Raw genomic sequence first — 16935 nt, forward strand, 5'->3', positions numbered from 1 at the left:
CAGGTAACTTAATCCTGCTTGCCTCAGTTTCCTCATCTGTAAAATGAGCTGGAGAAGGAAATGGCAAACCACTTCAGTACCTCTACCAAGAAAGCCCCAAATGGGGTCACAAAGAGTCAGACATGACTGAAACTGAACTACAACTGAGAACCCACCCTCCTCCAACACCTTTACTGGACTTGTGAAAATATATACTCCTTCGTCTCTTTCCTATTCCAACAAAGAATGTCAGATGGTTATCAATTGTACTTTGTTTTAAATATGCAAGGGTTTAAGGAAAATAGTAGATGGTAGCTCTGTACTTGGGTGCTTAGGCATTCCAAATAATGGAGAAAGGGTTTTTTTGTTTTGTTTTGTTTTGTTTTGTTTTGTTTCTAGGCAATTGGGGTTAAGTGACTTGCCCAGGGTCACACAATAAGTGTCAAGTATTTGGTCTGAGGCCGCATTTGAACTCAGGCCCTCCAGACATCAGGGCCGGTGCTCTATCCACTACGCCATCTTGTTGCCCCTGGACAAAGTTTTAATGGACATTCAATAAATATAGTGCTTTGTAGCATTGTGTGAGTGTATGTGTGTGCATCTGTGTGTGTGTGTGTGTGAGAGAGAGAGAGAGAGAGAGAGAGAGAGACAGACAGACAGACAGACAGACAAAGAGATAGGGAAAGAGAGAGATAGAGACAGACGGAGACAGAGGGAGAGAGAAACAGAAAGGGAGAGATAGAGAGAAACAGAGAGACAGGGAGACAGAGAGACAGAGAGAAAGAGGGAGACAGAGAGAGAGACAGACAGAGGCAGAGGCAGACACAGTCACTTAACATTTCTGAGCCTCAATTTTCTCATCTGAAAAATGAGAGTGTTGGAGTAGATGGTCTCTAAGGTTCTTGCCAGTAAATCCTATTAGCCTATGATGACAATAATAGTAATAACAACATTTAAATGGGATTTTAAGGTTTGCAAAGCACTTTAAAAATGACATCTCATTCAATCCTTGACAATGTCGTTGAGTCATTTCAGTTGCAGCTTACTCGTCATGACCCCATTTGGGGTTTTCTTGGCAAAGACAATGGAGTGGTTTGATAGTTCCTTCTCCAGGTCATTTTACAGATGAGGAAACTGAGGCAAATGGGATTAAGTGACTTGCTTAGGGTCATACAGCTAGATAGTGCCTGAGGTCGGATTTGAACTCAGGAAGATGAGCTTCCTGATTTCAGGCCTGGCACTCTATCCACCCAACCACCTAGCTGCCTCACAAATGAGGTAGGCTCTATTACATTCTCCATTTTATATGAGGTCAGAAAAGGTTGAGACACTTGCCCAAGGTCACATGGCTAATGAATGTTTGAGATAGAATTTCAACTCAAGTCTTTCTGACTCCTACTTCCACAACAGCCACCAGATTATTGTATACTGATTTTACCATTGTATTCCATAACCAAAGAGGAGACAAGGTGTGAAGAAAATACACTTGGTTTGGAGTTATTTTTACCAGTGCTCAAAATAGAAGTGAATGTTTCTTGTTATGGAAAAGGAAATACGACTTATCAAAATATTGAGAATGTTGGCAATACATATTTTTTTTAATTAGCACTGAAATGTATAGGGACCTTAATTACAGAGAAAATAATTTAATATACCATTTACATTTTTGGGGAATAACACAATCTTAGAGAATTTTCTTTTTTTTTTCCTTTTTTTTTTGTTTAGGCAATGGGGTTAAGTGACTTGCCCAGGGTCACACAGCCAGTAAGTGCTATGTGTCTGAGGCCGGATTTTGAACTCAGGTCCTCCTGAATCCAGGGCCGGTGCTCTATCCACTGTGCCACCTAGCTGCCCCAAGAATTTTCTTTTAGACACATTGAATGGAGGGTTATTGACATGTGAAAAATAAAATGAACAATCTGCTTAGATAGAGGTCATGTTAGTTTTATTTTGCCTACCATATGAACCATATAAAGAAATTTTATATTAATTGGGGCCACAGAAATATATATCAAGAACATATATATATATTATATATATATATACATACATATATATGTGTGTGTGTGTGTGTGTATATATATATATATATATATATATATATATATATATATACACATATACATATGTAAACAGCAATAAGACAAAGAGAGAGGGAGAGAGAGAGATGTACTTGAAACTTTAGCATCCTCCAATGGTAGCAATGTTCTAAGCCAAGTTTCCCAGCATTGTTATGAGCCTGACCTATTTGTATACCTTTTTAGGAGCAAATGTAAGCTGCCTTGTTGGACCGAAAATATCTTTGACAAGAACTCTGGATCCAAAGTGACACTCATCATAAAGACAGCAAATCATATCTGTTAAGCTGAAAACTCAATTTTGGCTCCCAATAATGGGGATAGATAATGGGGTTCTCTGATCATACACTGCAAGGAGTCAATGTCTTACGTTACGTGATACAGATATTTGTTCCCCCCTTCCTTGCCACCCTCAAGCTCTCTGAAAGAAGTTAAGTTATTATATGAATTTCTACTTGTTTAAATCTTTTAATGAATGGGAACTGTGGGGGAAAAGTAATTTGAATATGATTTGTAGCTCACACATTTCAAAACATGCATGCTAGTATTTCCTTGCAAAGAAAAAGCTCAACCAGCAATCAATGCATTTCTTCCTAAAGGGCCCAAAGTGAAGTATCTTAATTAATTTCCTTAAAAAGACAAGATGCTCAGGGCACCTTGAGCAATGTATGCTTTAGAAAAAAATATTTAGACCCAACAGGTATATTTCACATTACATTCTCATGGAATTAGCGAGGTACAGGTTAGTAAATAAGTGTAACGAGCATTGAGAAATGCATTTTTACATTCAAGCATAACTACCATGGGTTATGGTTAGGGCACTTTTTTCAGGTCTCAGTATTTTTTGTTCTAGGAACAGTGCCTACTCCAGACCCCACATTCTTTGCCTCCTATTGGCTCCTACTTATCAGGCTCTTCCAGACCTGGGCTGGACAGCAAAGCAATAAAGTTTTCTAGAGTAAAGGCTATCAAAGTATATTTGAACCACATAGTGATATCTACTTCAACTGTTCCTTCCCATGTTCTGTCATGCTTTCTTCACCAGGGACAGCTTCTGGATTTTGCTGCTTGTCCTCCCTAATCTTTGGTTACTAATATTTTCTTCTTTTAGCTTTATCTATGTGACTTTTAGAGCAGTGCAGTGGATAGAGAGTGGGGCCTAGAGTCTGGAAGACCTGAGTTCAAATCTGGACTCAGACACCTATTAGCTATTTGACCCTGAGCAAGGCACTTAACCCTGTTTGCTCTGTTTACTCACCTGTAAAATGAGCTGGAGAAAGAAATGGCAAAGCATTCTACTATCCTTTTTTCAAGCATAAATAATTGCACTTTATTGTGCAGAAACACTACCCATCTTTGAGATGGGGCTCTCCTCATTTTGTTCCTTTCCACTTCCTGCAGTTTTGGAAGGCTTTCCAAATCATTTTAGAAATTCTATTAGGATCAATGAAAAGGAAGGATATAAATGAAAAGGTGGAAGTGTTCAGCTTTCTCTTGCTGTTTTGGTATTTGCAACCTAAACTCCAAGGTCAACTATTTCAACAATGCTCTAACATCCTAGAATTCCCTTCTTTCTTGACAACCAACCAAGGATGGCACCTTGCAACTCAGCAGAAAAAGTAGCTTAGACACCAGCAGAGGTCATGAGGAGATGAACAGGAATGAACTGATTCAACAGCAATAAAAATGTGGCTTTTGGGGCATTGTTTGTCTTATTTACTCTAACCGAGAATTGACAATTCAGTAATTACCATTCAACCAACTTAGACCCTTACACCTGCCTTATCTTCCATTCTTTATGTCAGCTTCTATGTTCTGGCTATCTACTTTGCCTTTTCAATCTGATGTCCTACAGCAGCACTGATATAGGAGATTTAAGCAAGAGCTCCTTGTAATTTCCAGAGAAAACACTGATAAATATTGCCCAGTTTTATGACACTTAAAAAAATCCTATTTTCCATTAATGAGGTATCTGTCTAATCCGTTACTGTACTTATCCTTACTTGGACCTCAGCAGCAATCTTCTGCATTGGACTCACTAAAATCCATGCCCCAACACCTAGAGAAATGAACCTACTCACCTTTGTATCTGTAAAATTCCCGCTTGAGGGCCTGGCCATATTGGTGACAGAGTGTTATGTAGTTTATGTAGACCACTATATATTAGTCCACTCCCCTTCCCTTACTGTCCCAGGTCACAGACCATATTTCACCTTCACATCCCAATCAGCCATCATCATAGATGTTCTTGCCATCTGCTTGCCACTCTGTGCATATTCCTCTTTCTACTCTGCACCTCTTGCTCAGAGTACGGTAACCAAGTCAATAGTCCTACTGCTTGTGGAGATGGTATGGCAATTGACCATCCTATGGATCAACTCAACATCTTTGTGATTCTCTAGACCAAAAGTCTCTTCACTGGCCATGCCTTCCCTATATGTGATGTGTTTCCTTATCAGAATGGAAGCTCTTTGATGGCAAGGAATATCTAATTTTTTAAATTTGCTTTCCTCAATGCTTATCATGATGCCATGTATATAGTAAGTCCTTAATAAATTTTTTTAATTCATTTTGTTCATCCATTCAATATTCGAATGAGAATTTTTTTTAGAAAAGATTCCAAGTGTTACAGTCTATTTAATTCATTGCGGGGCATCATCCCACATAAAATCTTCCTTTCAAAGAATTAACCTAGGACTATGCTACACATAGCCTGATAAGTAGTGGTTTAACCATTAAATGTTTTTCTTTTCTTTTTTTGTCAGCACAAAGAAGAGTGAAAGATTTGCAACTATATGGCTAACTTTCCTACCTTGTACTCAAATGAGTTATAAAATTTTGGAGCTGGGAAGAATCTTAGAAAACTACTGGTCAAATACCTTCATTTTATATCATCTACTCCTCAGTCTTTCTCATTGTGCCCTATTTCACTGCCTTACCAATCTAATCAGTTGCTAAGTCCTGTCCATTATACTTTCATAATATTTCTCCTCTGATACTGTCAGCACCCTGGTAAATACCCTTATCCCCTCATGCCTGGACTATTGCAATAGTCTTTTAAAATTATTTTTATTTATTTCATTAAATATTTCCCAACTACACGTAAATTTTTTTAACCATCACTTTTTAATTTTGAGTTTTAAATTCTCTCCCTCCTTCTATCACCTCCTACTTGAGAAGGAAAGCAATTTGATATTGGTTATACATGTGAAGTCATGTTTTGCAACAGTCTTAATGATTAGTTTCCCTGCTTCAACCCCAATTAGATTCAATAAATATTTATTAAGCTCCTCCTACACACTAGGAACTGTCCTAAGTGCTGAGAATACAAAAAGAGGCAAAGGACAGTACCTGCCCTCAAGGGGCTTACAACATAATGAGGGAGACGATGCAAAAAGATATATACGAATCAAACTACATACAGGATAAAAAGGACATAATTAACAGAAGGAAGGCACTGGAATTAAGAATGGTTAGGGAAGACTTCCTGTGGTCCACTAAGCTATCAAAGTGATCTTTCTAGAGTACAGGTCTGACTATGCCACTCCCTTATTTTTCAAAATGATAGTGTATCCTTATTACTTCCAGGATGGAATATAAATTATTCTGTTTGGCTTTTAAACCTGTTCCCTTCCTACCTTTCCAGTCTTCTTACACCTTACTCCCTTTCACATATACTGTGACCCAGTAACACTGGCGTCCTACGTGTTCCTTGTAGAAGACACTCCATCCCTTGGCTTCGTGCATTTTCACTGGCTGCTCCCAATGCCTGGAATGTACTCCCACTTCTCCTTTGCCTCCTGACTTCTTCCAAGTTTCATCACAATCCCACCTTTGACCTGAAACCTTTCCCTACTCTCTTTCATACTAGTAGTTTTACCCTGGGATTGTCTCCAATTTATCCTATGAGCACAGTTGTTTGCATGTTACCTCCCTCATTAGACTGAGCTCATTAGACTGTTTTTGCCTTTTTGGTTTGTGTGTTTGTTTGTTTTTTGTATCCTTAGCACTTAGAAGAGTGTCTGGCACACAGTAAAGGTTGGTTGGTTTGACCATGTACAAGGAAACTGAAGCCCAGAAGAGTTAAATGGCCCAAGGTCACGGTAAGTTTATGAGACAATGAGGGTAGAAGCTTAGTCACTTAACAATCAGTTCAATGGTCTTTATTTATGTGGCAGGAGTATTTGTTGTGGGTAAATAAATGGTTGAGTTAGTTAGAGTATTGGTTATGATGCATTCCCTACCAGCCTACTTGGTAGAGTGTAAACACCTTGAATACAAGGACAGGTTTTTGTTTTGAATTTCTGCTCAGTGCTTTGAATATAGTAGAGACTCGATAAATACTTGTTGGATTTAATTTAATTCAATTTCATGTTCCTCTTCAGTATTTGCTAAAGTACTTTGTCCTAACCCACCTCTTGGCTATTCTCTTCGGTTGAGGAACAATCTGTCCCAATGATTTTCCCATAGATTTCTTCTGGTTCATGACAATCTTGAGTCATACCACTAAATTTAACCTTAAAGGGAAAAAACAGCTTCATAAACCCTCATGTAAGAGCTCGAGAAAGTAGCTGAAGGTGTAAGGGCCACTTAATAGCCATATGACTTTGGGAAGGACATTTAATGACTGGGTTTCAGTTTCCTCATCTTTAAAATGAGAAGGTACATTCATTCATTCATTCATTCATTCATTCATTCATTCATTCATTCATTCATTCAGGTAGCTAGGTGGTTGAGCAGATAGAGCACTGGGCTTGGAGTCAGGAAGACCTGAATTCAAATATGGCTTCAGATAATTACTAGCTTACTAGTGACCCTGGGCAAATCATTTGATCTCTGTCTGCCTTAATCCACTGGAGAAGGAAACAACAGACTACTCCAGTATCTTTACCAAGAAAACCTTATGGACAGTATGGTCCATGGGATCACAAAGAGTCAGATATGACTGAAGGACTGAAAAACAAAATCCATTCATTTCTTCATCAAGCATTTACCAGACACTTACTACATTCAAAGCATTAAGGTAGTAGGCATAGGTGATAGATAGCACCGTCAATATATTAGGCACCATAGAGAAGTTGACCATTATTCAGGGCCCACCCTTTAGGAAGTTTCACTCTAAATTAGTGGTGTCAAACAAATAAAAATGGAGCCTGTAATAAGGCTCCTTGTAAGCCACATACTGACTTAGCTTTAAAATATAATATTATCATCTATATTTTATTGTAGTTTTATTTATTTTGTTAAAAATTTCCCACCCACAGGCCACATTTGCCTCTTCTCCTCTAAACTGCCATTTCATATACCTTAAGCAAATAGCTAAAAATTATGCTACTGAATCATAGCCAGCAGGATATATTCTTTAGATTATCCCTGTAGTAGTGATGGCGTATTTATTTCTGCATTATTTATCCTCTCACCTGCTTAGAATCGCAATATTACAGATTTAGAACTGGAAGGTCCTCTTGTCCAACAATCTCATCTTATGGATGAGGAAACTGAGAATCAGAGTAATTGAGTCATTTGCCAGATGAGGAAACTGAGATTCAGCGTGTTTAAGTGATTTTCTCCACATCACAAAGTTAATAAATTGCAAATAAATTGCCAAGCCCGGATTTGTCCACTGACTCCAAATCCCGTGTTCTTTCCCTTGTCACGTACTTCCATCCAGGGCTAGGAATACAATCTTAGTTAGCAATGGACTATTATTTGCTCTGCCCCAAACTAACTGATAGCAGTAGGGAATCAAATCTATAATGTTCACTTTGTTAATAATACACTCTAATAAATGGAGCTGATCTATTGTACTTTCTGTTTAAGAGATTTATTTCATTAGCTGGGCTTTTAGAGGGTTTTGAATGGGAGTGTGGGAGTGAATATGTGAGAAGTAGGAGGCTATGCAGGAATATGGGATTTACCAAGGCAGGGATGGAATGTACAGAAGTAAGGTGTTAGGGAAGGGCAAGTATGTTTTAAGAAATCTGTGTTGTTCTGTTTCAGAATTATATAGTACAATGCTTTTTCTGGATTGTTTCTTTGCCCTTTGTGTTTAAAAACTGCACTGAATTAATGTTTTGAATTCAGTTAAACATCATGAACCAGTTTATTCTCAAGAAGAGCACTTTATTATTATTTTTAACTCTAAAGAAGTATTTTAAGTTTTACATGGCAAGCCACTAAAATAAAAGCATAAGCATAAGAAATACAAGGAAAAAAAATGAAGACATGACAATGTTCACCAATTTGTTAAGGAAATTCATCCAAGATATTTCCATGTTTTTTTAGCTTCCTGCCATTTTACTTGCTAGAAATGTAAATTATGTACATACACATATTTAAAAGTGTATAGACACATAGACAGAGAAGTATGTATTTTATTTATTATAAATGAAATTGCAAAATTGCAGAGAAAAGAAACTGCTGAGCCCATCTGAAAAGGATTAAGGAAAAAAAACCCAGGATATAGGAGGCAGTCATGTGTTTCAAGTGGAATAGAATGTTCCACTGCATGGATTGTCAAGCCATCACGGTCTGTAGGGACATATCAACTGGCTACCAAGAGGGTAAGACTGTCATATAACCAATCTCCCTACAATTCTTCTTGCACAAATGGCCATCGAGTCCCTTCAGCTAGTAAATGAAGGCTGGGAGAGAAAACAACATGTGAAACCAGTTTATATAATATTTGGAACTGTGCTTGGCTTATTCCTTGCAGAACTCACATCTTAAACCCTGTCATGTTTTCTTTGGAGGCTTTTCAACAATATATGAAATTTTTAACTGTGAACTGCCCACCCTGCCCTCAAGTAAGCCCACCACTCCTGCCCTATAAGCCCTGTCACATTTCATCAACAATTCAAATTAAGTATGTCAAAAATATAATGTCTTATCTTCCTGCATGACTCCCCTTGTGGCTAGCTCCCTCATAATTATGTTTCCATAATTATAACCAACAATTACAAGTACTTTAAAACTTGCACTTTACGTACCATATCTTATTTGGTCCTCACGACAGCCCCCGGAATTTGGAACTATTAACATTGTTATCCTCATCTTATAGATAAGGAGACAGGCTAAGCGATATGTTTGTGACGGCACAGCTAGCAAATGTTAATTATGTAAGGTTATTGTTCAGCTCTTTCCAGTGTCCAAGGCCAACAGCCTTTACCCTACTCTGCCTAGCCATATTGATAAACTTTCAGGGAAGAAAACTTTGAGTTATAACTGTCTTTTGGTCCTTACTTCCAGGATTAAATCTTACCATTTTTCTTCCTATCATCTCTCCAATCTATCCCTTCCATTCTATTTTGACAATCAAGTCCTTAGTCAAAGCCTCGTTAAAAACAAAACAAAACAAAACCAAAAAAACCCCTCTCACTCAGACATCTGACTTTCAAAAACTCTGAGATGTAGTATCAGATTGAAAAGTCACTTCAGAAATGCTTGTTTTATTTCATAAATTAAAAATGAAATAAAAATTAAAAAGAAAAAACCTCAACATATAGGAGGCAAGTGCTGGCATGCACAGCAAGATTTATCCGATTTTTACTCAAGCATTTAAGTGGCATTCTGAAAGGTTTCTGGATAATTGAGGCTTAGCCTTTTACTTCCCAAACATTTTAAAAACTAGTTTTGATAGAAATCTTCCTTAAAAGGATGTACTCATAATGCACTAGGTATCATGTGGGTCATAAATATGGGCCGGATCTTGCTCTTTGGAAAGGAAAGTGATTGATCCTTCCTTGCCTTAAGAGTACTCTCAATAACCTTGATGATTAAGGATGATCATTATGCACTTCAATTACTGTATTGTGTTTTAATGCAGTAACACTCTTGGAGACTGTAGCATTCAGCACTGCCATCTTCCCCCTTACTGCTGTATTTTCATCATTCCTATTTTCCCCCGTTTACTGTGAGTTATAACCTCTCAGTGGTGTCAGTATATCCCACTTTAGCAGTTAAGGAAAGATAGAGTATCAGTGAAGTGGAAGCCAATGATATCCAATTATGGCCACACCCAGCGAAGAACTGCAGGCAGGAAGGTGCTAATTGTCTTAACGAGGGAATCATACCCTATTACCATTATTATTTTTACAGTAGGAACAACTTTTAAAATTAGAGATAGACCATGCTTGGGCTGCTGTTCCCTAAACTCTTAGGCTGTGATTCTAAGCACCCTGAGTATTGATGGGGACAGACCGGGGCGGGGAGTGGGGTGAGGGGGGAAGGAAGGGTGTGTGCGGTTTTGTTACGTCAAAGCAACGAAGCTTGGAGCTGTCTAATCATCTGGGTAGCTTTCCTGGTGCATCATTATTTATTTCACCTTGACATACAATACCACTTTTGGCCCTCTATCTCAAAAAAAGAAGAAAAATACCTATACATACAAAAAATATTTATGGCACCTATTCATGCAGAGGCAAATATCTAGAAACCAAGAGAGTGTCCATTAACTGGCTGATTGAATCAATTACGGTATGCAAAGATAATGGAATACTATTTTGCTATAAGAAATGATAAAAGGGATGGGTTCAGAAAAAAACCATGAAGATTTGTATGAACTGAAGCATACTGAAGTTAGCAAAAGCAGAGCAATTTATACAATAATAACTTTGAAAGAATTAAGAATACTGATCAACAAATGGACCAATCATGATGAAGAATGCGTTCATCTCCCAATGTCCATTTTTGGACATGGCCAATGTGGGATTTTTTTTTAAACTCATGATTATGTAACCTTGTTACAAAGGTTTTATAAGGTAGATAGTGTGTGCAGCAGATGGGATGCCGGACTTGAAGCTAAGAGTTTGAATTCTGCTTCAGACATTTGTTGGATATGTGGGCAAGTAATTTACATTCTCCAGTATACTGTGTCTGCCCACTTTTCCTACTGATACTATGCATGTGTGGGCAATGTGTTCTAGGTTTGTGGAGGGGAATGTTTTCTATCTATTGTTCTTATGGTGTTATCTTAGCAAATGTCTTTATGCTCTCTGGGTGACTATTAAAGGTAAAGACATTTAAGGGGGCTTTTGAGTTATTGCTTTCAAAATTCATACCTCCTGAATACCTTAGACCTGTATGGCCATATTCCAACTTCCCATACCTGCTTGAGAGGATTCAACCTCCCAGTGCAAATTGGGGAGTGACTATTAGAAATACTCCTATTAACTATAAGGGACATATAAAGAAAGATGTTATCTGCAACCAGAGAAAGACCTCATAAATAGAAGTACATGTAGAATAATTTTACATACATGCATACACACACACACACAGAGCACACAAACACACACACCAATTGTCTAATGGTACCATCTTTAGAGGAGGAGGGAAGAAAAAAAGTGGGGGAAAACAAATTTAAATATTACTTTATTATGTATTTTAAAGGAATAGCAAGTTGTAGATTTTCTGTTTCATGTGCAATCATCTTTTTTATTATAGTATGTTATGGAAATGCTGTTTTATTTCATAAATTAAAACATAAATAAATTTTTAAAAATCACATTAAATATGGAAGATACCCCCCCCTTAGTCTAGTCTTTTTCTGTCCAAAAGATTATTGAGTTGTTTGTTTGTTTGTTTGTTTGTTTGTTTTTTGGTTTGGGAAGGGGTGCGAAGCTGCTTTTCCCTTTTTTATTCTTTGTAATAAAGAAGAGTTCTCTGGGAGAGGATGCAGAGTGGAATCTACTGGGAAACACAGGTGACATAAAAACAAAAGATACCAATGAAAATCTATAAGAAAAAAATAAAATAAAAAGCATTTTATGCTTCTCTTGACCAAAATAAACTGCAGAGGCAACCCTTCACCACACACACAAACACACACACACTCTCTCTCTCTCTTCCTCTCTCTCTCTCTCTCTCTCTCTCTGATACTGAGGCTGCTAGTTGCCCCAACTGATCTGACTGAAAACAAGTGAACAATAACATTTTCTGGGGACCTTCCAAATTTTCTCTTTCGAAGTAGAAACTTCAGATGTCCTAACCAATTGGTGCCACTTTGTCTATGATCTCAGGGATTAAACAAACTCACTTAAGCAAGATTGATCCTAGAATAATCATGATTCCTAGACTGAGCCTGCTTCTCTGAGCTCAAATAATGCACAAACTTTCTTTCTAATTCTTTGCTTTAGAAATTAATTGAAAATTATGTTCCTTCTACCCCTTAACAAAATTTCTTCCAAATATTTAATAAGAAAGTGGATGGATTTCTTTTGATAATTAAAATACCTCATTAATTCTAAGTGGCTGTACTTAAAAATAATGAAAAAATAAACAGAAGAAAGAAAGAAAGAAAATAATACTTGGCAAATGTCTAAAAATTGAAGATTCATGATTTATTGAGCATAAAGCTAAGGAAGTATGACTAGAATGCCAAATAACACATGAGAGAAAGCTAAGTATATGCAAAAACAATGAGGACAATATTATTGCATGTGGGGCATAGCTTCCTTGATCTTCTATCTTACCTTGAATACATTCTACCACGTAGGCAAATGGGTAAGGTAGGAACACAAAAATCTCCCACTTTTTAGGTGAGAAATACTCACTTTCTTGATGGTGCATTTCTAGTTGGAGATTTCTAAGATCATAATGTGGTATCTCAGCTTGGAATATGGAGGTGAGAATAGTATCAAGTTCTTCTAATGAGGCCTGTTTCAAACAAGTATGAAAAAATGTGTAATAAATAGTGTAATTACTTGCAAATAAATTAATCTTCATTGCAATACAATTTGAATTTATTAAATGGAACTGTATAACTTTTAGTAACACTAAGATACTTATAAATATAACATACTAATATCACATAATACTAATTACATAATATTTGAATGATAGTCATACACCTTTTTCACATAATGCTAAAAGATACATGATTCTTTTTATCATATTCATTTATTCATTAAACATTCACTAAGCATTTGTTATATGCAAAGCACTTTGGGGGAGATGTAAATTTATAGAAAACAGTTCTGGACCTCATTGAACATAGTCTCACAGACACAGATATTGATAATTGAAATACACGAGATTACATAACTATATTCTACAGGATTGCCAAGCTCACTGGTGTGAAAAGCACATTATTTTATCAATATCCCAGCCCTGAAAATAGAGGTGAGGCAGAGGAGGAGAATGTAATATACACTTTTAAATGAAATTAATCATTTTTATTAGTTTTACTTTATTATTTTTTTTCTTAAAAGAGATTTCTCACAAAGTGGAGAAATTTATAAATGTTTGTAATACAAAAAATACATCGACAAAACTTTTTTTTTAAATCACATGATAATTTCATTAGAAATGTGCGAACAAAAAGTATTATGAGAACTACAAGAAGAAAATAAAAGTAATTCCCAACCTGGAAGGATGTGGGAAGACTTCATGGAAGAGATGGAATTGATACTGTCCAATAATTAAAATCTGGGTTTATTGGACATGAATTTTGTTACTACCTAATAGGTTTTTTCTCTAATATTTGGCAGCTATGAGAGACAAATTCCCTCAGAAAATCATGATAACTTTATAATTTAAATCAAGAATAAATATAACAAAATCTAAATACTGAGTAATCAAGCAGGGTTGCTGTCATTCAGTAATTTTCTATTCATGTCCAAATCTTAGTGACCCCTTTTGGGTTTTGTTTTGTTTTGTTTCATTTTTGGCAAAGCTATGGCATGGTTTGCCCTTTCCTTCTCCAGCTTATTTTACAGATGAGGAAACTGAGGCAAACAGGATTAAATCACTTGCCCAGGATCTCACAGCTACTGTCTGAGGCCAGATTTAACTTCCTTTAGACCTGGCACTCTATTCACTGTGTTGCTGTAAGCAACAAGGTAGATGGTTTCAAAGCTCAAATCTTGGAAGTTTATAACCGCTTAAGCCTATAGAGGACTATGGTTGTATAATGGAAAGAGCACAAGCTTTTGAATCAAAGGACTTGGGTTCAATTCATTCTCTGACGATCTTGGGCAAGCCACTCAACCTCCTTGGGCCTCACTTTTCTCATTTGTTAAATAAATGAAGGAGCTGAACAAGTTGGCTTCTGAGATCTCTCCCAGTTCTAAGGCTATTATTCTACACAATAGGAATTAATGGCCTGATCCTTCAACCTATTAGGGCTGGAGATTGGACTGTTGTAAATGTGCAAAAGGAATCTCCTGTACGAGGCATGTTTGAAAAAGACACAAGGCCCACCCTGGCCCTCATTTTCCCCCTACAGCTGTTCTAGCAGCAACTTATTCCCACAATCCATTGATTTTTGAGGGGAATCATGCATGCTAAGGTTTGTTTTTTTGGTTGTTTTTTTTGGGGGGGGATGGTGTTGTGTTACAGGGAACCATGGGATGATTGAAAATTGTTACACTTCTGCTTGAGAATCAAGCTGGGGTGTGAGGGATAGTTTTTTCCTCCCTGGCTCTACAGGACATTTACATATGGTGCTATAGGGAAAGAATCAAGGATATAGTTCATATATAAGCTTTCTAGTCTTTTGACATAATATGGATATGTTATCTACATTGTAAATTCCACATTGGTTCAAATACTCTGTAAACTCCCTTGACTGCAAAGTATTAGCCGGCAAAATTCACTGGTTTGAAAAGTGTTAATTGACCATGTTGTCAATATCTCTATTCTCCCAATACTTCCCCAAACCCTTAAGTTGTGATTAATGGCCATCCTGTTGTTCTCATATCTCTAGAAAAAGAAATCATACCTATAGATCTGAAAACATATACACTCAGAGATTCTCCTTCAAATACAAATCTCAAATCCTTAATGAGACAAAGAAATTGAATGAAACAGAGCTTTTTTTCCTTTCCTTCACGGTTTAATTTGAACTTGAGAATTAATATTTGGGTGTCTGTTCATGCATACATGTTAGTAATTATTATCCTTAGTTGAAAACAAACAACTTTATCTACTGGTTTTATAAGATGGCGCCCCTGGGCCTTTGGTGAGAGGATGGTGGAAGACTGAGTCTAAAACTCAGTGTTCCCAAGCAGAGCTTCTGGAATAGAATGCAGCGTTTGCTTTCTTGCCAACCATTTATCAACAATTCACTTAGAAATGAGAGACAGTAAATGAGAATCCTTTTAATCTATGTGAGATCATACCTGGCCAATCTACAAAGCTTTTAACCAGAGTGGGCTTTTATAATGGACTTCCAGAAAGGGAACAGCAAAGCCTACTTGTGAACGAGGTCCATTCGGCTTGTTTTTCTCTTTTGACTACAATGTACCAATGTATGATACTGCAGACCCACATGGGGATATTTGCAGATTCATGGAGGAAAAAGCCCAATTTTTGTTGTCACTGGTGCTGGGGGTGTTGAATGAGGTTGTCTGGAGCAAGCTGAGAATTTGTAAAGGTTATTTAATGCATTTCTGCTGCATCAGAATCTAACTTCTCGACAGAATTGGTAGAGCCCTACATAGGGAGATATGCCACATTTTCTGAAAGCTTTCATCTGGCTTGAGTAATCCTTGGCATGTTCTGTTATTACTTCATAGCTGCTGGTGATAACACAACTGTGAAAGCTAGTTATGATGTGGTTCTTTGACACTTCAGCAGAATGTCCAGAAATACAGAAACTGAGAGAGCCTGCATGGAGTGTAAGACACAGGCAAGACTTAAAGGTTTTCAATGACCTCTCACTATGTTTTCACTCTTTTCAAGTGGAAATTTTCAGAGAAAACTCTTTGGAGATCCAGATAGAGTTCTTTTGGCTTTCTCTGTGCTTTCTTGAAAGTCTGTTCTGGGTTGGGTAGGATACCCCCCCAAGTGGGAAACCTAGTTTTTGTTTAGAGTATAAACAGAATTAAGTCTGAGTGAGACTCTTGCTTAGGGAAGGAACCCCTGCCTTAAGTTTCTCCATTAGAGTTTAGGACAATCCAGATTATGAAGGAGAAAACTAGTCAGAATGATCCAGATGGAAATGACTTATGTTGCCCAGATGCCTTCAGTCTCATGATCAAGCCACATTCTTAGCAGGAGTTGCTGAAAACTTTTAACCCAACATCTAATTAAATATCCACCCATCAGGGTTGACTCTCATTTCTTAGCAGAGTTCTTGTCAGAAGGCACACCCCTGATCCACAATGGAGAGAAACCACTAATCATCAATTTATTGATTATTAGCTATCCTAATTAATAAATTAATTAGTAATTGCATAGGGGAAAAAAAAAGCCTGTTCTCAACTCCACTCAGTCCCTTGGACATCTCATTCACTGTCATTGCTTCAACTACTATCTAGATCAGGCAGCAGGAGGTGAGAAGGGGTGGTCCCTGAACATTTTTTAAAAATTTTAATACTTTGACAACTATCGCACCATAATCAATTTCTGTTGTTATCCTATGTATTTGCTTTTCAGTTAAAACCCATTATTTTAAGAAGAGGTCCATAGGCCTTACCAAACAAAAGGGTCTGTTGAGGGTTTCAAATGCCTAGTTTTAACTCTATAGCCCTAAGCACAGTGCCTGGTAAATAGTAGGCACTTAATAAATGTTGATTGGATTGGGTGTGCTAGAGCCAGCTCATACTAGTGAACTGATTATTAAATTTCCAATGTGAGCATTCATACCTCTGAAATAGGCAAATACTTCAACCAGGCCTTGGTTCTCTCTTTTGCTTATTGTCTAGACTTAAGGAGGTGAGGAAACAAGATAATAATGCAGTATGCTATGGGTATGTCTTTTCCTCTCAAGAGCCAGGTGTCCAACATTTACCAGCACCCCTCTGGGTATCTAACAACAAAAGATTGAGAATCCCTGATCTAGACGCAGATGGCTTCCAAATACATATCTCCAGCTTTATCCCTTCTCCTGCCCCTTCAGATGTCAATCTCAAATTATAGATGTCACAATTTTTAA

The 16935-nt window shown here is 37.2% G+C and overlaps 1 protein-coding gene across 2 annotated transcripts in view; it reads right to left on the reverse strand.

The window, feature by feature from the left end:
• BANK1 (B cell scaffold protein with ankyrin repeats 1) overlaps positions 1–16935 on the reverse strand; it is a 393852-nt gene that overhangs the window by 238796 nt on the left and 138121 nt on the right. For both annotated transcript variants that reach the window (XM_020988297.2, XM_078148555.1), the window contains exon 6: positions 12611–12713. In XM_020988297.2, coding sequence (XP_020843956.1) covers positions 12611–12713 — 103 coding nt within the window. The remainder of the gene's footprint in view (positions 1–12610; positions 12714–16935) is intronic.

The sequence above is a fragment of the Phascolarctos cinereus genome, unplaced genomic scaffold (assembly GCF_003287225.1).
Source record: "Phascolarctos cinereus isolate Bilbo 61053 unplaced genomic scaffold, phaCin_HiC Scaffold_9;HRSCAF=440, whole genome shotgun sequence".
Taxonomy (NCBI): Eukaryota; Metazoa; Chordata; class Mammalia; order Diprotodontia; family Phascolarctidae; genus Phascolarctos; species Phascolarctos cinereus.